The 23,255-nt window shown below is 38.3% G+C and overlaps 2 protein-coding genes, 1 long non-coding RNA gene and 2 pseudogenes across 7 annotated transcripts in view; 1 reads left to right on the top strand and 4 right to left on the bottom strand.

Moving 5' to 3' along the window:
• Positions 1 to 720, bottom strand: part of lpin2 (lipin 2) — a 28,917-nt gene extending 28,197 nt beyond the window's left edge. Inside the window, exon 1 of the mRNA XM_088326275.1 lies at positions 392 to 720. The gene's annotated coding sequence lies outside the window, so the exon portion shown is untranslated. The remainder of the gene's footprint in view (positions 1 to 391) is intronic.
• On the top strand, positions 15 to 23,255 carry LOC148373531 (uncharacterized). 5 transcript variants are annotated; one of them, XR_015849493.1, is made up of 9 exons: positions 2,804 to 3,691; positions 3,801 to 3,823; positions 3,924 to 3,987; positions 4,078 to 4,326; positions 9,051 to 9,115; positions 10,474 to 10,595; positions 11,184 to 11,325; positions 14,517 to 14,629; positions 19,423 to 20,396. It is a non-coding gene; the product is annotated as an uncharacterized LOC148373531 (long non-coding RNA). The 5 variants fall into 5 exon arrangements; XR_015849492.1 differs by having other exon boundaries at positions 2,804 to 3,987; XR_015849494.1 differs by lacking the exons at positions 2,804 to 3,691; positions 3,801 to 3,823; positions 3,924 to 3,987; positions 4,078 to 4,326; positions 19,423 to 20,396 and adding exons at positions 15 to 182; positions 22,347 to 23,255.
• Positions 5,042 to 23,255, bottom strand: part of myom1a (myomesin 1a (skelemin)) — a 49,029-nt gene continuing 30,815 nt past the window's right edge. Inside the window, exons 20-37 of the mRNA XM_088326262.1 lie at positions 22,357 to 22,541; positions 22,176 to 22,290; positions 19,904 to 20,060; positions 19,639 to 19,745; positions 19,420 to 19,464; positions 17,936 to 18,072; positions 17,717 to 17,861; positions 14,640 to 14,699; positions 14,505 to 14,572; positions 14,315 to 14,440; positions 11,132 to 11,219; positions 10,672 to 10,710; positions 10,462 to 10,567; positions 9,571 to 9,734; positions 8,700 to 8,736; positions 8,510 to 8,532; positions 6,097 to 6,152; positions 5,042 to 6,020 (exon numbers count right to left, since the gene is read on the bottom strand). Coding sequence (XP_088182388.1) covers positions 5,751 to 6,020; positions 6,097 to 6,152; positions 8,510 to 8,532; positions 8,700 to 8,736; positions 9,571 to 9,734; positions 10,462 to 10,567; positions 10,672 to 10,710; positions 11,132 to 11,219; positions 14,315 to 14,440; positions 14,505 to 14,572; positions 14,640 to 14,699; positions 17,717 to 17,861; positions 17,936 to 18,072; positions 19,420 to 19,464; positions 19,639 to 19,745; positions 19,904 to 20,060; positions 22,176 to 22,290; positions 22,357 to 22,541 — 1,928 coding nt within the window. The 3' untranslated portion in view covers positions 5,042 to 5,750. The remainder of the gene's footprint in view (positions 6,021 to 6,096; positions 6,153 to 8,509; positions 8,533 to 8,699; positions 8,737 to 9,570; positions 9,735 to 10,461; positions 10,568 to 10,671; positions 10,711 to 11,131; positions 11,220 to 14,314; positions 14,441 to 14,504; positions 14,573 to 14,639; positions 14,700 to 17,716; positions 17,862 to 17,935; positions 18,073 to 19,419; positions 19,465 to 19,638; positions 19,746 to 19,903; positions 20,061 to 22,175; positions 22,291 to 22,356; positions 22,542 to 23,255) is intronic.
• LOC148373533 (U2 spliceosomal RNA) lies at positions 7,472 to 7,608 on the bottom strand (annotated as a pseudogene).
• On the bottom strand, positions 7,839 to 8,014 carry LOC148373532 (U2 spliceosomal RNA; annotated as a pseudogene).

The raw sequence follows: 23,255 nt of genomic DNA, 5'->3' as shown, positions 1-23,255 counted from the left end.
CACGTCACGGATGATTTTGAGGGAAAGAAAAACAAGGGGCGAACAAGGAAGGGAAATTGCTAATGGTGGACATTTGAGGCACAAGTTGAAATGGAAGAAGCCCAAAATGAATGAGAAGCGGTGCACCGTTGGCTAGCCACTGCTAAGGAAGCTCACGTCGGCTTCACCGTTTAACATCGCCGGTAAAAAAATGACACGCTTGTCTCTCTCCACGACAATTATTGTGTGTTATTTAGGAAATAAACGTAACATTCGTAGCGAGACAATGTCACGTAGCCCCGATGCTAACTACCGCTAGCTGCTTCGGCGATGTTAGAAGACGACAAGTGGCCTTTTTTATGTCATTTTCCAGGTCTATAAATACGAAATAGTTGTATATTTGTTCGGTTACCTTCTGTTGTCAGCAGTTTTGTTTATCAGCGAGTCCCCGTGTCGTCCATGTTTCCCTTGCCTCCGTGGGAGGAACTATGACTACTACTACTACTACTTGTCTGCTTGTGTGGCAGCTCCTCCTCCGGGCTCCAGAAGCTCTCCCCAGCGGGCTGACGCGAACATGACTTCGACCACCGAGCTGAGCTTCGTATAAAGGGGAGGAGAAAATGGTGGCTCTTCTTTGTGGCGCTTTTATTTTCCTATTTTATTTTTTACCACCCCGAGTCCACCCCTGAATCTTACACAAAGGGTATCAATGTTTGTACTTATGCATGATTCGGCCAGGGATTGAACCCTCAACCACACTTTCTGGGCGGGCACGAGTTTCCAGATGATGCCAGTGACGTCACGAGAACGAAAGCGGGACAGGTTGTGACTGCGCACGCGCAACAGTCCATCCCTCCATTATCTGCACCGCTTATCCTCAGTAGGGTCGCAGGGGTGCTGGAGCCCATCCCAGCTATCTTCGGGCAGTGGGCAGGGGACACCCTGGACCGGTTGCCAACCAGTTGCAGGACACACAGGGACAGACAGCTCACTCGCTCATTCAGACCTATAACAATTTGGACTGGCCAATTAACCTGACATGCATGTTTTTGGAATGTTGGAGGAAACCGGAGTGCCCGGAGGAAACCCACGCAAGCAAGGGGAGAACATGCAAACTCCACACAGGAGGTTCGATCTCATGACCTCAGAACTGTGCCGCGTTTTTTTTTCCATCTACATTGGTATCTCTAATTACATACTTTAATTTGTTCTGGGAGCTTTGTAACCTGAATACCTTTTAGGTAAAAACGTATTTTGAATGTAAATGCGCTAATTCGTTCCAAGTCCTACAAAAGTACTGCATGATAATTTTTAAATAAATCATAAAAGAGCATCACAGCATAAACAAGTACTGGTTAAAAATAGATACATCACAATAAACAAAACGAGAGGCGCATAATAGGAAAAAAATAAGAAAAAAAGGAAATGAAAAAACATTAATTTACCTTTTTGCCTCGCGTTTCTTGAAAAGCTGATTCAATGACGTCTGTTTTGACAATTTGTCAAAAATGCGCAAGGCAGACGTAGCGCTAGCCCTACTTGTCCACACTTTTCTGGGTGATTCGTTTCCACAAATTCGGAAACTTCATGGATTTTGCTAAAATATCCACAATTTGGGCTGATTGAATGATCTCCTCCCTGCTATCTTTATTCATTATTTTGTATTATTTTAAGAAATAAACGAAACATTTATAGCTATAGAATATCATGTAGCCCCGATGCTAACTACTGCTATCTGCTGTCTTGTTGTCTCAACTCAATGTCTTTGACGGTGACACGAAGCGCATGCTGGAGCATGCATGCACACCGGGTTGCTAGGCAAATTTTTTGATAGCGAGTTACTTTACGTTCGGCAAACTCTTGGAGCAGCGAATGACTTTGTATCCTGAAATACCTTTAATGCTTTTATGTGGCCGAATATTTATTGTAACAACCCTGCAATGTTATTGCTGTTCTGAGTAATCCTGTTTCTACCATCACAGAACACTTTTGGTATGAATGGGTGTGTGAGGTCGGATAAGTAGTTGGTGGCGTGCGTGTGTCTGTGTGTAGAGGAGCGAGAGCATACATGCAATGTATGTTCGATTTGAAATGTACATCCTATTGTAATTATTATTATTATTAATGAAAAAATAAATACATAAAAAATAAGATAGGGTGCAAGGTTTGAGGTGTCCTTAAAAACTTGAAAGTGATATTTTTTCTCTAGTAAGTACGTGTTAACAATGCCCTACTAATCCAAACATCAAACCACAAGAAAAAAAGAGCTTATTCCAGCGCATCTAAAAAAATGCGTGTAGTTGCATACACGTCATGACGGAGCTTTACAGACGTGGCGTCAATGAAACAAGCCCAAGTTGGCAGGCGCAAATAAAAAAGAAAAGTTACAATTCTGTACAGCTCCTTTAATATGTATGTACTGTGTCTCCTAAACACATTTGTATCTTTTACTGAAAACTTGGCCTTTTCATATTATCAGTACTTGCGATAGTAGCCGTTACTGTACTAATAAGAGCTGGCTTCTCGTGGCCGTCTAACAATCGGGAATCGAAACTTTAAGGAATGGTTCTGTTTTTCAAAGGTATTTTGTTTTGAAATAGTCATTTTTTTTTTGTAGAAGAAAGGTCATCTTAAACCATGAGTTGGTATTTGTGATCAGTTTTGATTTGTGTAGCGTTATCAGCCTGAAAAGGATGATTTTAACAGCTTAAGTTATAACACATTTCATAGTCAAGAGGTTTTGTTTGTGATTCCCAGCCATCCAAGTTTTCATGATAAGTGCAAATGTTTTTTTCCAAGGGGGCATACATCATCTCCCTACTTCCAAAGACAGATGAGTTGTCAAGCAATTGCAATTATTTATCATGTAATTAATTGAAGCCTGTGATTTTGAGTGTCTTGTATTGATTCACCCAAACTATACTAAGCACCGCTGAAGATTTTCTTTCACTTGCACTGGAAAAACAACATTCCCCTGCTCTTTTCTGGTTCTTATCTCTTGTATTTTAAGTGCGGCACCGACCTGTTCTTATTGTTGGGGCCCGCAGGGGTTAGTCACTAACACACTGACTGTGAGTGTGTTTCTGCTTTTTTGTCATTACATTGCCGAATTTTTGTTTGCCTTTAGATTCCAAAATATTTAAATACAATTAAATTGATCTTGTATTTAAAGATAAATACAAAAATATTAAAATCGTAGAGCGTTGAAAATTATTAAATCATAGAGGAGAGAAAAGGGAAAATATAGACTCAAGCCTGATGTGGAATATCTCGGTTCACACGAATCCTAAACATACAACAGTTTCTCAAGGGCGCAGGACTGAATTTGAATAAGATATTACCAAAATTGGGGAGTTAAGTGAAAATGAACATTAGAATTGAATAAATATTAAAAAATAGTTATATTTTAAATTTTACATTTCAATCTACTAGATCAATTTGCTTAGAACAATTTATATGGAAGAAAAGAGACAAAACCATACTGTATTAAAAATTAGCGGTTGCAGGTAGTTTCCTTGCATGGCTGATGCTGCTGTCGCTGTGTGAGTGTGTGCATGAATGGGTAAGTGTAAACGCATTGTAAAGCGCTTTGGGAGGTCTTCAGTGACTTGAAAAGCGCTATACTGTACAAATATAAATGCAAATGCAGGACAGAATTTGGACTTTACTCACTGCTGCCATCTCCTGGCTTGTGTCATCATTGCAGCCTCAGGTCGTTCATTGCGTGTGTGCAAGTACGTGCATGTCTTAAACGCAATCGAATAAGCCCTTTTTCATCTTTTTCTTCCTTCTTTCACCATTATCATGATACACTACTACAGGGGTTTCCAACCTTTTTCAAGCGGTGAGCTATGTTTTGTTTTTGTTAGTCCAAAGGGCATCCAGTTTGATATGATATTCTAAAATAGCAACTTATCATGTTATCACTATATTATTGGAATTAGGGTTTAATGGACTCAGGCAACCACTATGAAATAATTTTACCTGAAAATCAGTGATCCAGCACTGGTAAGCTATTTTCAGAACAGGTTCACAATATCACAACGAGTACAAGCAGGTGACCCAAATGTGTAACGTTTAACACAATGCTTTATTGAGGGATCGAGGAAGTCAGGGCGAGAGGAAAAAGACCGCGATCCGGTGCTCGCTGGCACGAGGAGCGGGAAGCCCTCGCGATCGAAGCGTGGTCGGAGATCGGAACAAGTCGAGCAGCCGGGACGAGAAACGCAGCGTGGATGCGAACAAGTCAGGCAGCCCAAACGTGAGACGGAGCGTGGGCGAAGATCGGAACAAGTCGGGCAGCCGGGACAGGAGACGGAGCGTGGATCGGAGATCGGAACAATTCAGGTAACCGGAGACGATCGGTAACCCAGGGACAAGGGATCGATACAAGAAACGGTGACAAAATCGAGCAGGATACAGTGATAGGTCGGGAACAGAACGGGATTCAGAGTCAAAAATGCTTGCCTTGCATGTGCGGAGTTTCGCTGACAGACTGACAATTTGTTTCGCCCAAAACAGTTTTGCTAAGAGTAAGATAAAAGCACTTAGGCATGGTGTAAAATAAATCATAATGGCACTTTGAACTCAGTTTGGGCATTAAAAACACCTATTTAAAAAGGAAAATATTGAACTTCAACTTATATAAGAACACCTCAAACGATGCACCTCACCTTTATAGGCAAGAAGATAAAACCCACGCAAATATTAGTACGACATATACAAAAGTGGAGTGAAACGTTCAGCTCACAAGAAGTTATTTGATTCGTGCGATGACTTCTTTAATATATAAACATTTAAAAATGGGATTCGATGCATCAATGTACCAAAACTCAATTAAATGCAAAAGTCAGATAAAAGTTGAAATATAAAATAGGTTTTAAAAAAACCAATATTGAATAACGAAAAGACAAATAACACTGATTATCAATTGGAACTATAATGGGGAACTATATTAGTAAGGATAAATAAAAAGTATCAGGAACAATACAACATTATTTGAATAAATATGCCACATATTTGAATATATCAGAATAATTATGTAGCATGAAATATGAAACAAACAGTGGATGAAGATAGCAGTTATTTTATTGTCTTTCTTTTTCAGAGTACCAACATACTTTTGAAGGCTACTTTAAGTTCTTCGAGTGCTTGCCTTTGAGTTTCCATCAATCGCTAGACTATAGACCCCTTTCCAACCTATGTAATCGTGAACCTTGTTGACCCAAAACAGTAATGGCAGTACGAGTTTGAATGGAGCGAGACTACATTTGCAAGTTTAGTTGCGTTTTTAGAGTCACAATTTGCAAAACCAACATACTCAGCTGCTGCGTGTACAGCTGCACTCCCAAGAGGAAACTGGCCTTTTCAATAGTACTGTAGCAGCAACATGTGTCTGCAAGACACTAAAACAACTGACTGGAACGAGGACATCATTTGGAATGTCCGCGTTTGCGCTGCCCATGTCATATCTGGTAAATTATGGTGATTTGGATTAGATTTACTTGAATGCTTAATGCCTTAGCAAGTGTAAGAAGTGTTGGGCAAATGCCAAGTTTTTGCTACCACTGCCTACTATAGAGTAAGTTTGCTAATACTGGTGCTAGCTAGATCTTGTATAATAATATGATCCTTTTCTGTCAATCGGCTTGTATTCACTGACATGTATTCCACTGTTTGGTCTCAACAATGCACGCGCAGCTTCGCTTCGTCACACTTGGCTACAGACACGGAAAGGGGTCTATTAACTCTTCCACTTCTCACCCTCAGTGCTACTTCTTCTCTTCCTCCACGTTTTCATCATCCTCTGGGTTGTACACGCTGACCGTAAACAGGCCGGCCTCCGTTCCGTACTTATTGCGTACCACCAGCCCATATTTGCCTGAATCGGTACGGGTGACGGAGGCGATGGCGATGCTGGCGTACTTGCCGTGCTCGAACTTCAGCACGTAACGTTCGTCGGCCACCAGCTCCCGATCGTTCTTGGTCCAGCTCACTTCGGGCATCGGCTCACCCCAAACGTTGCCGGTCAGGTTAAGAGACTGGCAAAAAAGGGGAAAAAGATCTTGTGGTGAAGAAAAAAGGGAAAGAAATATGAAAGACAACAGGTGATCTTACCTTGCCCTCTTGGATCGCAACCACATCTGGCAGGCCGCCAATGACACGAGCGCGATCTAAATAAGAAATTTAGAACATGACAATTAGTTGGGCAAACTTTTTGAGTTGCACGCCGTGCTGATTCCAAAAATTGGGCAAAGGAGACTTATCTACTTTTTCTCATTTTTGAAAAAATATACATGCAGACATCTACAAGTTGTATTTCTTTTTATATTTGTTATGAATAAGATTAATCACCGTATCAATTTTGAAGGACTCGCAACTAAAGCAAAATAATGTATTAGGTCGGCGTGATTAAGCACCCCATTGGATATTCAGTGTTGTAAGTATTACTGTAGGTTTTTTGGTACTATTTCCATTGTGGATTTATTTCTAGTATTTCTGTGGTATTTTTGTAGTATTACTGTAGATGTCTCTTTGAAGTAATTCCTAAGATCTGAAATGATAGAATACTGCACATACAAAATTACGGATTAAAAAAAAGTTGCAAACAGATTAATAGAGAAATAGATATTACCTGGGAGGAAGTGAAAAACAAAAAAGGAGAAACCTTAAAAATGAACAATTAGACTAAAACTAGCAAAATGTTCTGCCAATTAATTAAAAATGTATTTTTTTTTCTACGTGGAAGAATGAATTCAAGACCAAACAGCAAAAACATGATTTTTACTCCAATGGCAGAAAATGATGCACATTTTAAGATATTTTTTAACTTTACTACGGTATATTCTCTTTACGTGTCTCTCTCCTAAATAAAAAGGTTTTGAAAGAGCATGATTTTCTGTCTATGAAATTCAGCTTTTGAGGACGATTTTCGATTCTTATTATACTCTTATGTTTCTTTGGTCATGTAAATATATTTATAGTTATAATCCTACTCTTTTTTTCACTTGAAAACAATGGTCTGCAACCAACGGGTGGTCGGACCGGTACAGGGCAAAACTCAAAGTTTGAATGTACGTTATATCAGAGCAGGGCAATGAATGATCACTCGACAAATATCACTGACCTCATTTACTCAGCATTGCATGCAACGGGAATTTAACTTGGATCATGGCGGGGTTTGGTTTGGACGATTTTTATTGACACTTTTAACAGCAACTAAACACATTCACAATTTCATTATATCATATTCTATCAATATGAGGTTTGAACGATTTTTATCGTCACTTTTAACAGTAATTAAACACGTTCAATATTTTACTATATCATATTGCGGGGGTTTTTAAGGGTTATTGATCTATCTTCGTTATTCATTATCCATTATCCGTTATCGGTCAGTTCATAATACGCTACAAAGCCTAGGAGCCGGGACACTTACTCTCAGCCAAAAGGCCAAGCTAAGGTCCTAGCCCTAAAGCCTTGCTGCGATCATTGCGAATGCACCGTTCCCGGAGGTACTGCAATACCGGGCCGATGCGTGGAGTGGACAGAGCAAGCTCATATTCCATCTCCGAAATGCAAAAATCAAAGGTAGTGACTTCATAGAAAGTACACAAAAGGCCAAGCTAAGGACTTAAAGGCCAACAATGTGAGGTTTGAACAACCACCTACACTTTACTACTATATCATATTGCGGGGTTTTGGGGTTTTTAAGGGTTATTGATCTATCTTCGTTATTCATTATCCATTATCCGTTATCAGTCAGTTCTTAATACGCTACAAAGCCTAGGACCCGGGACACTTACTCTCAGCCAAAAGGCCAAGCTAAGGTCCTAGCCCTAAAGCCTTGCTGCGATCATTGCGAATGCACCGTTCCCGGAGGTACTGCAATACCGGGCCGATGCGTGGAGTGGACAGAGCAAGCTCATATTCCATCTCCGAAATGCAAAAATGCAACAGGTGTAGAAGAAGAGGAGAGACTACATAGCCAATCACCCAATCTTAATCTCTAAACCAATAGAATAGTAGATGATAAAATAAAAGGCAATGGACCTTATCTCTTCATCACACTGTTCTTACTCACGGTGCCACGTCGTATGACGTTCTAATGGAGTATTATGGGAAATAGTTCAGCCAAAACAACATATTACAATGTGACAAAAGAAGATGAGAGAAAATCCAATACCTTTTCCCATGTCATATAGAAACCTAGTGTTGTAGTGTTTCCAAAGTGGATTTGGAATTATTATTAGTATTATTATTCTCATTACTATTATTATTCTTATCTTTATTATTTCTAATGATGTTGTTAGGTCGGACTGCTGCGGTACAGAAAAGGTTTCCGACCGCCGGTTTAAAATATAAAAACAATATTTAAAAGTAAGACTCAACTTTACCCAAAACTAGTTCCACAGTGGAACAACAAAATAACACTTAAAATAAGAACATATCTCTGCCAATTGTATCAGATTTTATTGGATTATTTTTTGTAGTCCATGATGGAAAGGGTTTGCTAGATTTTGGCACTTACTTCTCTCTGCAATGGCTGCCGCCCTAAAAAAGGAAGGAAGTAGTTCCAAAGTTAGAAGTTTCTTAAAAAATGGAAAAAAATTGTGACCTGGCAGGAAATGGACTCTGATTGCACTCAGAGTTGGATGTTTTCCATTCAGGCCACCTGGAAGCATTTGTTTGCACCTAATCAGATCAGTTTGTTTACTCACTTGAGCCTTTGGAATTCCTCAAACGCTTCCTCCCACACTGTATGAAGTGAAGCACACATTGTATTTTATAGAATCAAAAGCTATTATTACAAAACAGTGGTCCTTAACCTTGTTGAGCAACCGAACCCTACCCGTTTCATAGGTGCATTCACCGAAACCTACTTTAGTGTAAAATCTCTGTCTGTCTGTCTGTCTGTCTGTCTGTCTGTCTGTCTGTCTGTCTGTCTGTCTGTCTGTCTGTCTGTCTGTCTGTCTGTCTGTCTGTCTGTCTGTACTTTCAGCATTGGTTTCAATGGCGATAGAAAATAACTTCTTGATGGAAATGAAATGCACATATAATCTGTATGACAGGGTACCAGTATATCTTCTTGAGGAAAGAAAGGAGGATGGATTATTTGCGCAAATAATGATTTGTGGTGAGTAAAATAATATTACCATTTTATGAGGTTACTGTTGATGCTTTTTATATGTATTGCAGCTGTAGCTGCAGTAAATGTTTTATAGCCACTACATCTCACCCATGCTGGATATATGTGTCTCATGCTGGGAGGTGTCCATAGAATGACTTTGCAAGTTTATATATGTCCATTACAATTGTTGTTTCCGTTCCATGGGTGCAGAAACCTCCCCAATCCGAGGCAGATCTTCAATCTTACAGTTTTAAAGAAGGAAAAGTTTACGAAGTTATACCGTAAATATTTGTCCGACCAATTTAATGTTATTTTAGACATAGCATTGATTGAAATATGAAGAAAGTAATTACACTGACATTCACACATTAATACTAGTACTTACTCACCGAACCCCTAGGGTTTGATCGAACCAGGTTAAGAACAACTGCTATAGAATTTGACTAGTGGAGGGTTGTCACCTTGACCAGACAGTTCAACCACACGTTTGACTCCGTCTTTGCCGTCAAACAGGTCAATGGTGTATTTGCCCTTGTCCTTTTCGGTGGGCTCGTTGATCCGCAGCCAGAGCTGCTCACCCGTCACTCCTGCCTTCACGCGCTCTGAAGCTGATATCTTGGCGTCCCTAAATAGTGCAGGAACAAAATATTCATGCTCGAATATTGCTGTTTTAAGATTTGGGGAGTTAGTCTGATAATACATTTGGTGAACCTTAATTTTACGATGGTTGGCATTTTGCTCATTCTGCTTTCATTCCAGCATTAATAGTTCTAACATGCCAGCTTCCACAAGCTCTTGGCCTGTGTTGTTGAGTTTCATGTCTGGTGAGGCCCAGTCAGATTTTAAAAAACAATTAACTTACATCTTATTCATATGATTGGAAGAGCAAGAAAGCAATGTATAAATTTTGCGATTTTGAAAGACGATATTCAAAAATTGTGAAGTTAATGAAAAATAACACTGAATAAATATAACCATTTAACATATTTTAATCTTATAATTCCATGATGACAGGAGAGGCACAGCCTCACCTGCCTCCCCTAACTGCACATCTCTTAACATTTGGTATAAAATTATCATCGGAACCCGCTAACTCGATTTACTTTCACAATGTCAAAAATGTATCCGCTTCCACTGCCCTATTTGTAATAAGTATGAGGAGATCATATTTTGATCCCACAACGGTGCAAATGCATCGTACACTCTCAATTCCACCAATGCAAAAACAAAAAAAACACCCATGCTCTCAATGAGAGTGATCTTTGCACCCGATTTGGTTTGGACATGACAATATGGCCTGTGGAGTGAAAATAATGAGCAGGAGCTGAAATGCTAACACACTAAGGACCTACTTGTGCATCCAGTTGATGCGCTGTTCCTCGTGATAGTACGTGACATCAGAGGAGAGGATGATGCCATGTTCTGTGCTGACAACTTGGATATCAGAGGAGGAGTTCGCTGGAAGGACAAAATGGAACTCGATGAGGTATCTATTGTTGGTAATAATGCAAGCGATTTTTACTTTTCACATTACAGTTTGAGTTTGCACTTGAATGACTTACCTATCACCCTGAACAACTCGTTCATCACTGTCTGGTATCCTACAAAGGAACATGGAAGAATGAAAATATTTGCAGAACAGAAAATAGGCTGACTTGCTGTAAATGAGTTAATAGGCATGGCACAGATTTTTCAAGAACCTACATTTCTTTTTTTACTAGCTATGCGGGCCAAGTCAAAAGCAAAGCCTTTGTATATGCCGCAGGCAACTAAAAACAAAGGTTGGGCCACAATTAGCCCTGGGATGTAGTTTGGACCCCACTGACTTAGTATAAAAACTCAAAATGAGATAAACTGTGAAAATATCAAATATTTAAAGCAAGAATTTTTTTAATGTTGTAAAAATAATGTACAAAAAGAAAAGAAAAAAACAGTATATGGAGACCCATCTTCAAAACTCGTGACTTCGATTGACAAGTGCTGGCTGAGAGTGTAATGTGGTGTTCCTGAGCTCGATCTTACCTTCATTGGTCAAATCGAACTTGCTCTTATCTTGGCCTCTCTCGTCCCTCAGGTACACTTCGTAAAATCCCACATCACTCTTGGAAATCTGCAGCGCACAAGCAATGCCGTTATAATACGGCAACATCGGTGATCATTTTACGAAATAACGACGACAACTGCACAGTCGGCTAAACAGACAAAGCTGCAAGCGGGTATGGCAAACAATGAAATGGTAACGAGGTGGAGGTTTCAAAAATGTAAAGGAAAAAGCATTAATGGCCGTATGGTGCAGACTTTGGGTCTTGATGGAAGCACAGATGAAGCATCCTCAGTGGGCGGCGTAATCTCTTCACTTTCTGCCTGTTCGTCTGGTTTAATAACCCACTGAAAATTAAAACACATTGGCAAGTCATTTGGCAACACAGAGCAGCACATGCAGTGATGAATGATAATGGGACTTCTAGTGGCCGTTCTTAGACAACCACTGGAAGCTGAGAACATTGTTAGTGATGAAATACAAGAACATGGACAAGAACTGCTTTCTATCAACGTATGGTTTAAAAAAATAACTTCTTTTTTAAAGCGCACAATTTGGACGAAGGTATTGGAACACGTACAAAAATAAATGTTGTTCATGAGTAAAAAGACTGCAAATCAGAAATATGAGACACAAAATTATAATGTTTCTCAGTTTTATTAGGCATTAACTATGATATAAAGGCCAAAAATAATGTAAACCTAATCAGTGATGATCAAAGACCAACAAAAAACCTAAAGTTCAAAAATACAAACAAATGTCACCAAAAATATATAACACAGTGTTGGGAATACGGGTGTTATAAATATTTTTACGTTTTCTGTGTTTTTCCAGTGTTAACGTTTAAGTGTTACTTTGCTTCCTTTTTTTCCCTTTTAAGTCATTCATAATAATACATGATACATGATAATTTATGGATTAATTAACAAAAACAACCTAAAAAGCCTTTTGGGAGTCGAAAGCTCTTTTTAGTGAGCCAAGCCGAAAAAGCCGGTTCACTAAAAACAGTCGGGATTCCCATCTCTACAACGGATCATTCGAGTTAGATTTTATTTATTAAACTCACTTCATATTGTTTATTTTATTATATTGTTTACTGTGGCATTCAAGTGTAGGATAAATCTGTTGCTGGTGAGGTGCAATCCATTTTACAAGGTTCTATAAAACAACTATCTGTATGTTCTTCTCTATTCAACTGACTTGAATACTGCCCAGAAAATTTCAAATTCTTTGACTTACAACTTCTCTTTAAAGTAACATAGTTACTTTCCCTAGTAACTAATCATTTTTACTTTAGAGTAACTCAGTTACTAACTCAGTTACCTTTTGGAAGAAGTAGTGAGTAACTAGAACTGCTTGATTTTTTTTAAGTAAGGTGCCCAACACTAGTCAGAAATAGGCCTTGTATTAACAGAGGAGAGGAACGTGCATAGATAACAAAACAAAAAAAATACCTGGAACTACAAGTAAACAAGTATTGTTCAATGTTGAAAAAAAGTCTAAACATATAACACACTTTAATAAATGTTTAGTAGACATATATAAATTGAGCTTATACAAAATATTATATTAGAAAAGAACAGAATTTGTACATGTGCAAAATTCCAAACTAATAATACAGACTTAAGATCGAAATGCTTATGCTCTGAAAGCAAAACAGGCATACTCAAATTGAAAAATATATTGCAGAGAAAGCAACAAAAGAAAAATTATCCTGGCCTGTGTCATTAATGCAGCCTCCGTTGAGCTTCTTATGATACGCGTGAAAGTAAGTGCATTTCTTAGACATGCTCGAATTAACTTTTTTTTTATATTTCAGGTTTGGGTTGGCGTTTGTACTATACAGTACTTGAAAACAGGCCTTACTTTTACCATTTTCATGCCACACCAAAACATATATTTTTTTCAAAACTCAGGGACGGGATAAAGTCTCTCTCCACCACCAATCCTTCGCCCCATTGCTGTTACCTGATACTTTCCGCCCTGGACAGCTTTGCTAAGAGTAAGATGAAAGCATATAGGTGTGATGGAAAAAAACAAAGGCTCTTAGAGCTCAGTTGGGCAATGTTAACCCATATTAAAAAGAAAATTATTTTACTTTTTAAATTGTTTAAAGGTTGGTGCATAGTTTGAGGTGTCCTTGAAAAGTTTAAAATTAAATATTTTAACGATTGAGTATCTGTTAACAATACCCAACTGAGTTCAAAGAGCCTTTATATTTGTATTTCCACCGCGCCTTTCTGTTTTTATCTTACTTTTACCATCGGTGTTCCAGCCACGGACCGCATTAGGCGAACTTCACATACTTGCACACGCAACAAAGGGAGCTTGCAGAAGCTGCAATGATGATTTCAGGCAGAAGATGGCGCCAGCAGGTAGAATATTAGAAAGTTACAGACACCACCTTTAATTACACTTCGAACTTTAATTTAAAATAAATAACATCACATAAAAAATGGAACGTGAATACAAATATATCAAGATGTTAAAAATAAAAACTCCCAAAAAAGTATGATAGAAAAAAAAGAGAAATCATAAATGCATAACTGTTAGAAAAGAATACAGCTTTTTTACTTACTAATAAATAAATATACATGCAAACATCTACATATGCATATTTAGATATGTATTTGTATATATATCATTTTATCTAATAGGTTTTGAAACACTCACAAGTAAAGGAAAGTCCTATATCAAGCCCCCTTTTAAGCACTCAATTTGATTAAATGCATTAAAGACATCCTGGATTATTTATTTTTTTGCATAGCATTTGATAAATATTGTGATCAATAAAATATATGAATAATGCAAATGAAAAAGAAAAGATTAACCCTATTATTTTGAAGACGGGGGCCTCAAAGGCACACTGGGGACCATAGTGGCAAAAAATAAAAACTTTTCGCGCAATACGTGTTTAAACTTTTGGTTCGGCAGGCTGGATTAAAAAGCCTTACGGGCTACATGGGGCCAATTTGCAAGCCCCTGTTTTAAAGCGTGTGTGTTCGTGACCAGGAGAGTACAGTTCCAATACTTTAGCCCAAAGAGTGAATATCATGATCAATTTAAGCAAAAGCAGTTATGTCACTGACGTGTGAGCGTTAGCCAGCGCAACATAAACAACATAGTTGAAAGAAACAGAAGCACATTTGCCCGTGTCGGCTAACCTTTCCGATATTGAAGGTCAGCACGCCGTCTTTGTTCTCGATCTTCTTGGCAGCCTCGTCGCGCTCGCTGATCGAGATGCTGTCCTTGTACCAGATGATCTGTGTGTCTGATTTCAAGTTTCCTACCTGTGGAGGAAAAAAACACATGTTGTCACATATTTTTTTGTTTGTTGTTCATTTTTATCTTTACCGTGCATTGCAGCATGACGTCGCATTCTGGGGTGACGGTGAAGTCCAGGTACTTGATGAAGTGAGGACCTGCGGAAGAAAATGTGTCACAACTGCACACCGATGTAAAGTTGAATATGAGAAGAAGTATGTATACCTTGCTTCCTGATCCATTCTGCTCTCTCAAACTGAGACTTTTTCTGCAGCGCCTTGAACTCTACAAAAAGGTTAAAAAGACAGAGAGCAAGTTCTGAGGCTCATTATGAATACAATTAGAATGCAAATTTGACCAAATTTGAATTCCTATTGTACATTTTACCGAACCCCTGCATATCATATGTATTACATTTATTTATCAGTCTGCAGGACATTGCCAGATTGCGGTACTGCAGCAGAGTCGTCATCATATAGGGGACTCTTCTCACCCCGGCCACCACCTATTTGACCTATTTCCTCTGCTCGGTCCTACATGTCCCTCAAAACAAGGACAAACAGGATATGAGACAGTTTCTTCCCTTAGAGCCATCACAACCCTTAAAAAGCACGAAAAACTGTGAAAACATATCTTGCGACTAGTTTAGGAATTTTTGTTGCTGCTAATGTTATTACACTAACTACTTTACAAGGCACTATTCTTTCATCACACTATTATTAAAACCTGAGCCAGTCTCAAAGCACTACATTTATTTTTTGCCTACTTATTCAGACAGTATTTTATCCTATTTTTCTATTTAAAGTCTTTTTACATTCTTACCCGGGAGTGCCGTGTTTAATCTCGCTGCATACAATGATTCACCGCATTGATATGACAGTAAAGACTATTCTATTCTATATTTCCATAATTAAACAACAAAAATACAGTTTATCCGGAATACCAACAAAATACAATTTTAATAAAATTCAGACAAATTGGCCACTATAAGACTCTACCTTATGAAACAGAACAATGACATAACAAAAAACAATGTAAAAGAAAGAGGGTGGCTTTTTTAAAATATTAAAATACTAAAATAATTAAATTGGCAAAATTATGTAGACATTTTTATTTTATTGATGTACTATTATATTTAGCTGTGTAATATTAAACAGCTTTATAAGACAAAATAAGTTATGAAATACATTTCCCTATACTACTTCATAAGCAGATAATTAGTATATAAAAATAGTGATCTGATGCCAAGTACTGATATGCATGAGTCTCAAAGATAGTCGGCTGATTACGAGGAGAAAGCCAAGATAGTAAACAATGGCATTTTCTTTTTCCTCAAAAATACATTCGGGCAATTTCTGTGGGATACTAGACAAGGTCTCAAGGCATTGTAGTACGCCCTGGAACACTTGTTGAAAAACACTAAGTTAGTGCCTCATGAATGAATGCCGCATTTGGAATGCTCTGCCCTCCGGGATTCGAACTGCACCCTCAGTGGGACTCTTTCAAGCTTTGCTTAAAACACACTTATATTCTATAGCTCAAGAATGACCTTCATGTTGGGGATGTCTGTTTATGACAACATCCATTGCAGCCCAGTCATCCTGGAAGGGGGATTACCTCTTGTGCGTTCCCTTCTCAAGGCTTCCTTATGCGGAAGATTTGAGTTTTTCCTTACCCGCATGTTGGTTTATATCAGGGGATTGTGTAATAACAGTCTGTAGTCTGTACCAGTAATTGGTCTGTGCAGCTTTTTGAGACTCCTTGTGATTAAGGGTTATGCAAAGAAACGTGACTTGACTTTTCAGTGTAGCCTTCTTTCTGAAGTACCTTACTTGGCCACAAAGCGGCAGTATACTACCTACAATTTATCTTGGAAATGAAGTTAAAAACAAAAAAAGGGTTAAACTGCTGAATTACAATTACATTGAAATAGATTGTTAATTGTTGTTGATAAAAAAAATTGTGAAATACTGTATGCAACAAAATTTGACATGACCCTAGAGGGTAAACACATAAAACACAACTTTAAAGAGAAAATAAGATAAGACTGTCAGGATAAATAGTCAAACATGTTTAAAACGTTGCGCTTAGAGATTGGTCTAAGTTGTGATAATTGTGCATTGACTAAATAAGGAATCTAAACTACTAAGTATTTGTATTTTGTCTCCTTGTGTTCAACATTTTGGTTCCAGAATTATTTCTGAAAGTCATGTTTATTTGTAATGCCCTTAAACGCAATCTCAAAGGGCTGCACAGAACACAAATTTTTGCAAACCACAGACTATTATTACACCACCCCCTGATCTAAAACACGATAACCATGGAAACAAAGCTTGAAATTAACATGAAATACGAAAAAGGCAGAAGCATCATTACCCTCGCCAAGGTGCATGTATGGCTGTAACCAACCACTTAGAGGGACTATAATTTAAAATAAATGTGTGATTAAAGCAAATTGTCCTTTTAAGGGCATGGGAATTCTCGCAAGTGGAAATTTTAAATTTAGTTTCATTTTTAATACGCGGTACCACTCGATGCATCTACCCGCTAGTCCAATACAACAGCTTGAGTCACGTCACGTCAAAAATAAATCACAAGACTATTTTTGCTTACCTTTAGAACAGGGGTCAGGAACCTATGGCTCGCGTACTCTTTTCATGAGTACATATGGCTCGGAGATGTACATCGCTAACGAATCTTTTATATGGAAGCTCATTAAATAGTATATGTTAAATGTTGTCACACCTAATGATAAAAACACAACAAACTTTAATTACACAAAAACGCTAGCTAAGCACACAGAACATTTTGTTTGGGTGAGCGGTAATGTTAGACAGTGCTATGCACACACAGCACGCTCCCCTCTCTCTCACAAGCGTCCACTGCGCTGATGGGAAATACATCCCTAAACCTTTTGTTTGCAGTTTTTTGTGACATATGTACAACAGAACCCTGCTCGCATCTTGTTTTTAAGCATTTTTTTTCAATGATCTTAAGAAACTGTGGGAGAGTTTGAAGTTTAAAGTGGTATATTTTTTGATTTGGGACACAGGCTCCGGCAATATTATCATTTGATTGATTTTATCAAATCATTTAACGCCACAAAGAGAAAAAAATCAACTTTTGTCTGGAGTGCGGGTTTAGTGCTTTGGCTGAATTTTGTCTTAAAATATATGGAACGGCCTCCCCCCAGTGTCATTAAGCTGAATTTTTTGTAGCCAGTTTAAAAATCAATGTTAATATTTATAATTGATGTTTAGTCTGCCAATAAACTATTGGAAAATTCCTGCAGTGCATGGTACCTTCTCCGATGAGAACCAAGCTGGTGGTACCCTTTGCTTTGCCGTCTACCAAATTGAAGGTGAAGGTGCCCTCGTCAGATACTTCCAGGGAGTCCATGAACATTTCAATGATGCCAGTGTTCTTGTCAAAGTTCATGGAGTATTTCTGAAAATATATATATTTTTTTAATTTGTGGAAGAGACAGGGGAAATTATATGTGACCAAGGGCTGGTGCTTACGTCTCCTTGATGAATAATGGCGTCATTGAAAACGTACTCTACTTGACAGTCTTTGGTGAACTTCTCCATCTGAGTCCAGAAGCGTACACGGCCCTTTTCCTGCAACTCCATGGCCATTTCGTTCTTAAAGGGAATAACTGACCACAAACAAGGATAGAGGAAAAAGCTGGAATACATTAAACATGTGACATTCCATACTTGAAAAATACTAACTGTATTGTAGAGTCAATTAAACGGGAAATTATCTGGGTTCACTCAAGTTTTCTTAGCGCCATGAATTTTTTATTGCGCAATTAATGATGCAGAGGACGTGCTTGTCACCATAGCTAATGAGGTTAGCTGGCAACGGGATGAGCAGTCAGTGGAGGCAGGTGAGGCTATGTCTCACTTGTCATCATGGAAATATAAAGTTACAAATATAGAAACTGGTTGTTTCTATTCAGTGTTAAAGTTCTTTCTGATTTTACGTCAGAATTTGGGGATTTCCTTTTCAAAATCGATGAACTTTCACATTATGAATTTTATTCATAAAATTGGTACGTATTAAATTACTGTGCTGAGCGTCTGCAGGTGCAAAGTGAGGCACGCAAATCTATTGCCTCATGGCAGGGTACGATAGTGAGACCAAATATTTTGAATAGGCGCACACCTCAGCCCCAAACAATAGAACTAGTCATAGTATCAGCAAAGTAACAGCAAGTTAAGCCATCCAGAAATGAGTTTTCTCGTTGATTTTTTATTTCATAATAAAGAATTACCCACCTATTGATGCTTTCATGCAAAAGAAGCAGAGCATATACTTACTTGTTATCGCTGTGGTTATCCCCTTTTCAACAAACCAGAACTACTCAAACTATGTTGATTCTTGGCTAAAATTGTAGCAGTTTCCATTAGTATTAATTACAGATGCTAATAAACTACACGTAAATGAATCTATTCTTGTAACGGCAAAATTCTCTGCTGTTAGTAATTAGCCACTAACCGGAAAATAAACATTGATAGCACTTGCCATCTGCAAGGTGCTTTTAAAAGCAGTCAGACATTTTTAACTGTAACTTAAAAAAGTCCATTATTGCATTCAAGTAAATAAATGCAAGGATTTGAACAATGTAAGATTTCTATCTGTAAACCCTGACACTATCAATGATGGCTGAAAAATCAATACTAGATCAGCTATTGGGCTTCCATCAGCCAATGTAGTTGTTGGTAACAAAAATACCTGCTTTTCTTAAAAAACTTTTCATTATTTAATATTCACAATAAAGGGAAAAAAACATTTTTTTAATCGTATTACATACATAGATAGTATTGTTAACTTATAATTACATTTTTAATTGAAAATAAACAAAAGGCTTAAAAGTAAAATTAATAACTAAGCTAAAAACATATTAGAATAGGTTGTTTACTATGGTAATGTAATTGTACCACTCTTGTGAGAATGTAATGAGTGAAAAGGGATAATAGTGCTGGCGCTGTGTAATCACCAGGGAACTTGTGGTCATGGCTGATGTCCAGCAGACGCATCAGACCTGTCAACGACAACAAGTGCACAACAAAAGCGGGATTGTGAAGACCTCAGCATATCCTCACAGCGTGGAATGCCACTTAACATTTGTCAGGCAGCTGGGAATTGTGTGTATCGGTTTCAAAGCATCTCTCTGCAGGGCCAACAAAGCTCAAGTTCATTTGGGGATGTGGCCTACCTTCCTCTGCGAGCTGGTAGCTGGATGAGACTCCCTCCATGTTGGTGACTACGCAGGAGAACAGACCCAGATCCTCTAGAGAGGGATTATTAAAGATAGCTCTTGACCTGGAAAAATTGAGGACACCAAATAAGAGGGTGATGAGAGAACATACAATAGATTGGCTGCCATGTTTCCATCACAGTACAGTACAGGTCCTGTGTCATGTCCCTGGACCCTGCTTGGAACCTTCGGCACACTTGAAATTGTAGAATTTGATGCATACCTTCCCTTTTCTTTGATGATTGTTACTTCGGAGTTATCAGTGATGGCCTGGTAGTTCTTAGACCACACAAACTCACAGCCCTCACTCATCTCCGGGCACTCGAAGACCATGGAGATCACGCCGTCATCGTCCACATCTACATAGATCTCTTTGGTGCCTAACAGGAGGACACATAGGAAGACTTTCAAACTAAAGTGCCACTTTTTGATGCAATATATAGTTTCTTCTTCTTATTATTATTATTTTTTTAATAAAACAATGTTCTTATTTGGTGATTTTAATTTTAGTTATATTTAGCTATTCATTTATTTTTCCTGTGCCATTTTAAATCAATACTGTTGTTTTAAGTGGTATGCAATTTTCAAGTTTCTTACGCGCTGCAGCCATCTCCTGGCTTAGGTTATCACTGCATCCGTAGTCTGGTCATTCATGTTGTGCATGCAAGTAAGTGCATATTCTAGACGCACTCTAATAAACTATTTTTTTTCATCTTTCTTGGGTTTGGGTTGGTGTTTGGGCACTACTTGAGAAAGGTCTTTCCTTACTTTTATCATCTGCACGCTACGCTAACAAATAGAAAGAAAAAGACCTGTGGAAACGAGCATGACGTCTCTCTCCAGCACGCCCCATTCCTCCTACCTAATGTGTTCCGCCCAGTGGAAAATAAAGCATAGGATCTCTTTGAACTCAGTTTGGAATTGATAACACATAATTCATAAAGAAAATATTTTACTTGCAAATTTTTTAAGTTAAGGACATCTCAAATGATTTTTTTCAATGAATAATTCTCATCTCATCAGCCGTACCGCTTATCCTCATTAGGGTCGCGGGGGGGCTGGAGCCCATCCCAGCCATCTCCGGGCAGTGGGCAGGGGACACCCTGAACTGGTTGCCAGCCAATCGCAGGGCACACAGGGACAGACAACTCATTCGCTCATTCACACCTAGGGACAATTTGGACCGGCCAATTCACCTGAAATGCATGTTTTTGGAACGTGGGAGGAAACCGGAGTGCCCGGAGGAAACCCACGCTAGCACGGGGAGAACATACAAACAGACACAGGAAGTCTGGAGCTGGATTTGAACCCACTACAGGTTCCCATGAAATGAACTGTGCCGCACAAGCGCTAACCACTGCGCCGCCGTGCTGCCCATAATTGATTTAGATTATCCATTATGATAAAAAAAATATTAATCTTAACTTAGATTACATTTTGTGAAATGTATTTTTAAATTAAAACGTTTTGTCCTTAAAGTAACACTGTGCAATATTTGAATATTAGATGCCGTTCTGTACTGCAACCGAAAACTAGTGCTACAAAGCACAAAAAAGAAAGAAAACTACAGAACCCAAAGTGACCAGAGCACATCATTTGTCTTCTCTTTTTTTTTTTGCCTAGCCTTTCACAAGGTTTTTGTTTTTTGGGGGTACCAGAAGCAACAAAACGGCAAACAATCATCTTTACTCCCTCTAGGTGAGCCTCATATTGTGTAAAACAAATACAAATTTCTCGACATACATATATTTATACGAATGCACTTTTATATGATAGTTCACGTATCTTTACCTGCTATTCATCAATATTGTTGTTTAATAAATGAAGTTTATTACCACTAATTTGTTAAATCTGGGATTTTTGTTTCAATATTATGCTTCATCATTCAGGCTACATTAGTAACCTACCCTACAAGTGGTCTTTTGTAAACACAACATATTCATTCACAAAAAATGGGTAAAATATTTCCCAGTTTGGCATTGAACGTGTTAACTCAATCAGATCGAACTACTGGCCTTGGCCTACTAAACTGAGAATATATTTTTTACGCCCTGCTCGTCTGGTACTAACTCCTTAAGAGACATTATTGCCCTCTAGATGCCGGAGAGAGCATTTGGTTTGAATTCATTTAAAAAAATCCAAACTTTTGAAAGACATATAGACTCATTACTTTTTTTGACATACTCATAAATTTATGGCGTGCCAGATTAAATCATCCAACAGGCCGGATCCGGCCCGCAAGCTGTATGTTTGACTTGCTAGGCTAAATAATACACAAAGTATTTTTAAACTTTTGAATGTTTTATTTCATTTTTAGTTCCTTCATCTTTATGTATGGTTCCTATCTTTTTTTTTTAACATTTGTAGGTTAAGTCTAACTTCTAATTTGGTAACATTTGCAGCTACATTTTTGGGTGCAAAAATGATTGAAAAATTATGAAGGCACTTTACCAAAATACCTTAAAAACAATAAAATAAAATTAAAAGAAACTTACCGGGGCGACTCTCGGCCAGGATGGGACCCAAAACAGTAGAGGGATCTCCAACACCAGCAATGTTTTGGGCACGCACGCGGAAAACGTAGGATGTAGCAGCTTGTAGTCCGCTCACCTAAATCAAAAGAAACAGTCAAAAATGAGTCCTCTGTTTTTTACTTCTGTCTTAAGGGCACCTCACTTTCAAGAATGTGGACTTGTTGGCCTTTTCGTGGGCAGCAGTCCAACTTTCCTCCCCAGCAGAAGCTTCCTTAAAGTCCAAGTAATAGCCATTGACGGGAGAGCGGCCATCAAATGACGGCGGCTCCCACAGGACCACCATAGAGGTATCCCGGACCTCCAGAACGTGAAGACCAATGGGAGCACCTCAGAGAAGAAACCAAAGATTTACTGAAAAATGTATACAGTTATCTATTTTCTATGAATTAATGCAGGTGTTTTAATAGAAATGCAGAGTACAGGAATATATTTTCCAATAACATATGACCTCAAGTATGTGGACATAAGCTTAGCAGTTTCTTTTACAGTGTCTCATTATTGTGGTAAGGAAAATCACATATTTAGTGGAAAATTAAAATATGGAAAATTTCATTTCAATTGACGTTTTTTTAAACCTTCAAATAATCTTTTCTTCAATGAGTCTTAAAGTGAAACCCTCAGGACCAGGACAACTTGCTATGGTTGAAGGAATGATGAATTTTGGTGTTTATGAGAAGATCCTGAAGGAGAATGTCAGGCCATCAGTTCTTGCCGTCGAACTCAAGTGTTTTGGGATCATGCAGCAGGACAACATTCGAAAACACACCAGCAAGTGGTTCAAAGCACCCAAAATGAAGGTTCTGGTGTTGCCCAGTCAAAGTCTGGATTTAAATTCAATTGAGATGCAGTGGTGTGACCTTAAACAGAGAGTTCATGCTAGAAAACCCCCCAGTATGGCAGATTTGAAATCGTTTTGCAAAGACGAGTGGGCCAAAATTCCTCCACAGTGTTGTAAAAGACTCATTATCAATTATTGATAACAATTGATTTCTGTAATCACGACAATAGGTGTCCCAACTTAAGATTAAGTTGAGGGGGCAA

Source organism: Urocampus carinirostris, chromosome 1 (assembly GCF_059441175.1).
Source record: "Urocampus carinirostris isolate Australia breed hairy pipefish chromosome 1, RoL_Ucar_1.0, whole genome shotgun sequence".
Taxonomy (NCBI): domain Eukaryota; kingdom Metazoa; phylum Chordata; class Actinopteri; order Syngnathiformes; family Syngnathidae; genus Urocampus; species Urocampus carinirostris.
This window is presented reverse-complemented; position numbering and strand designations above follow the sequence as displayed.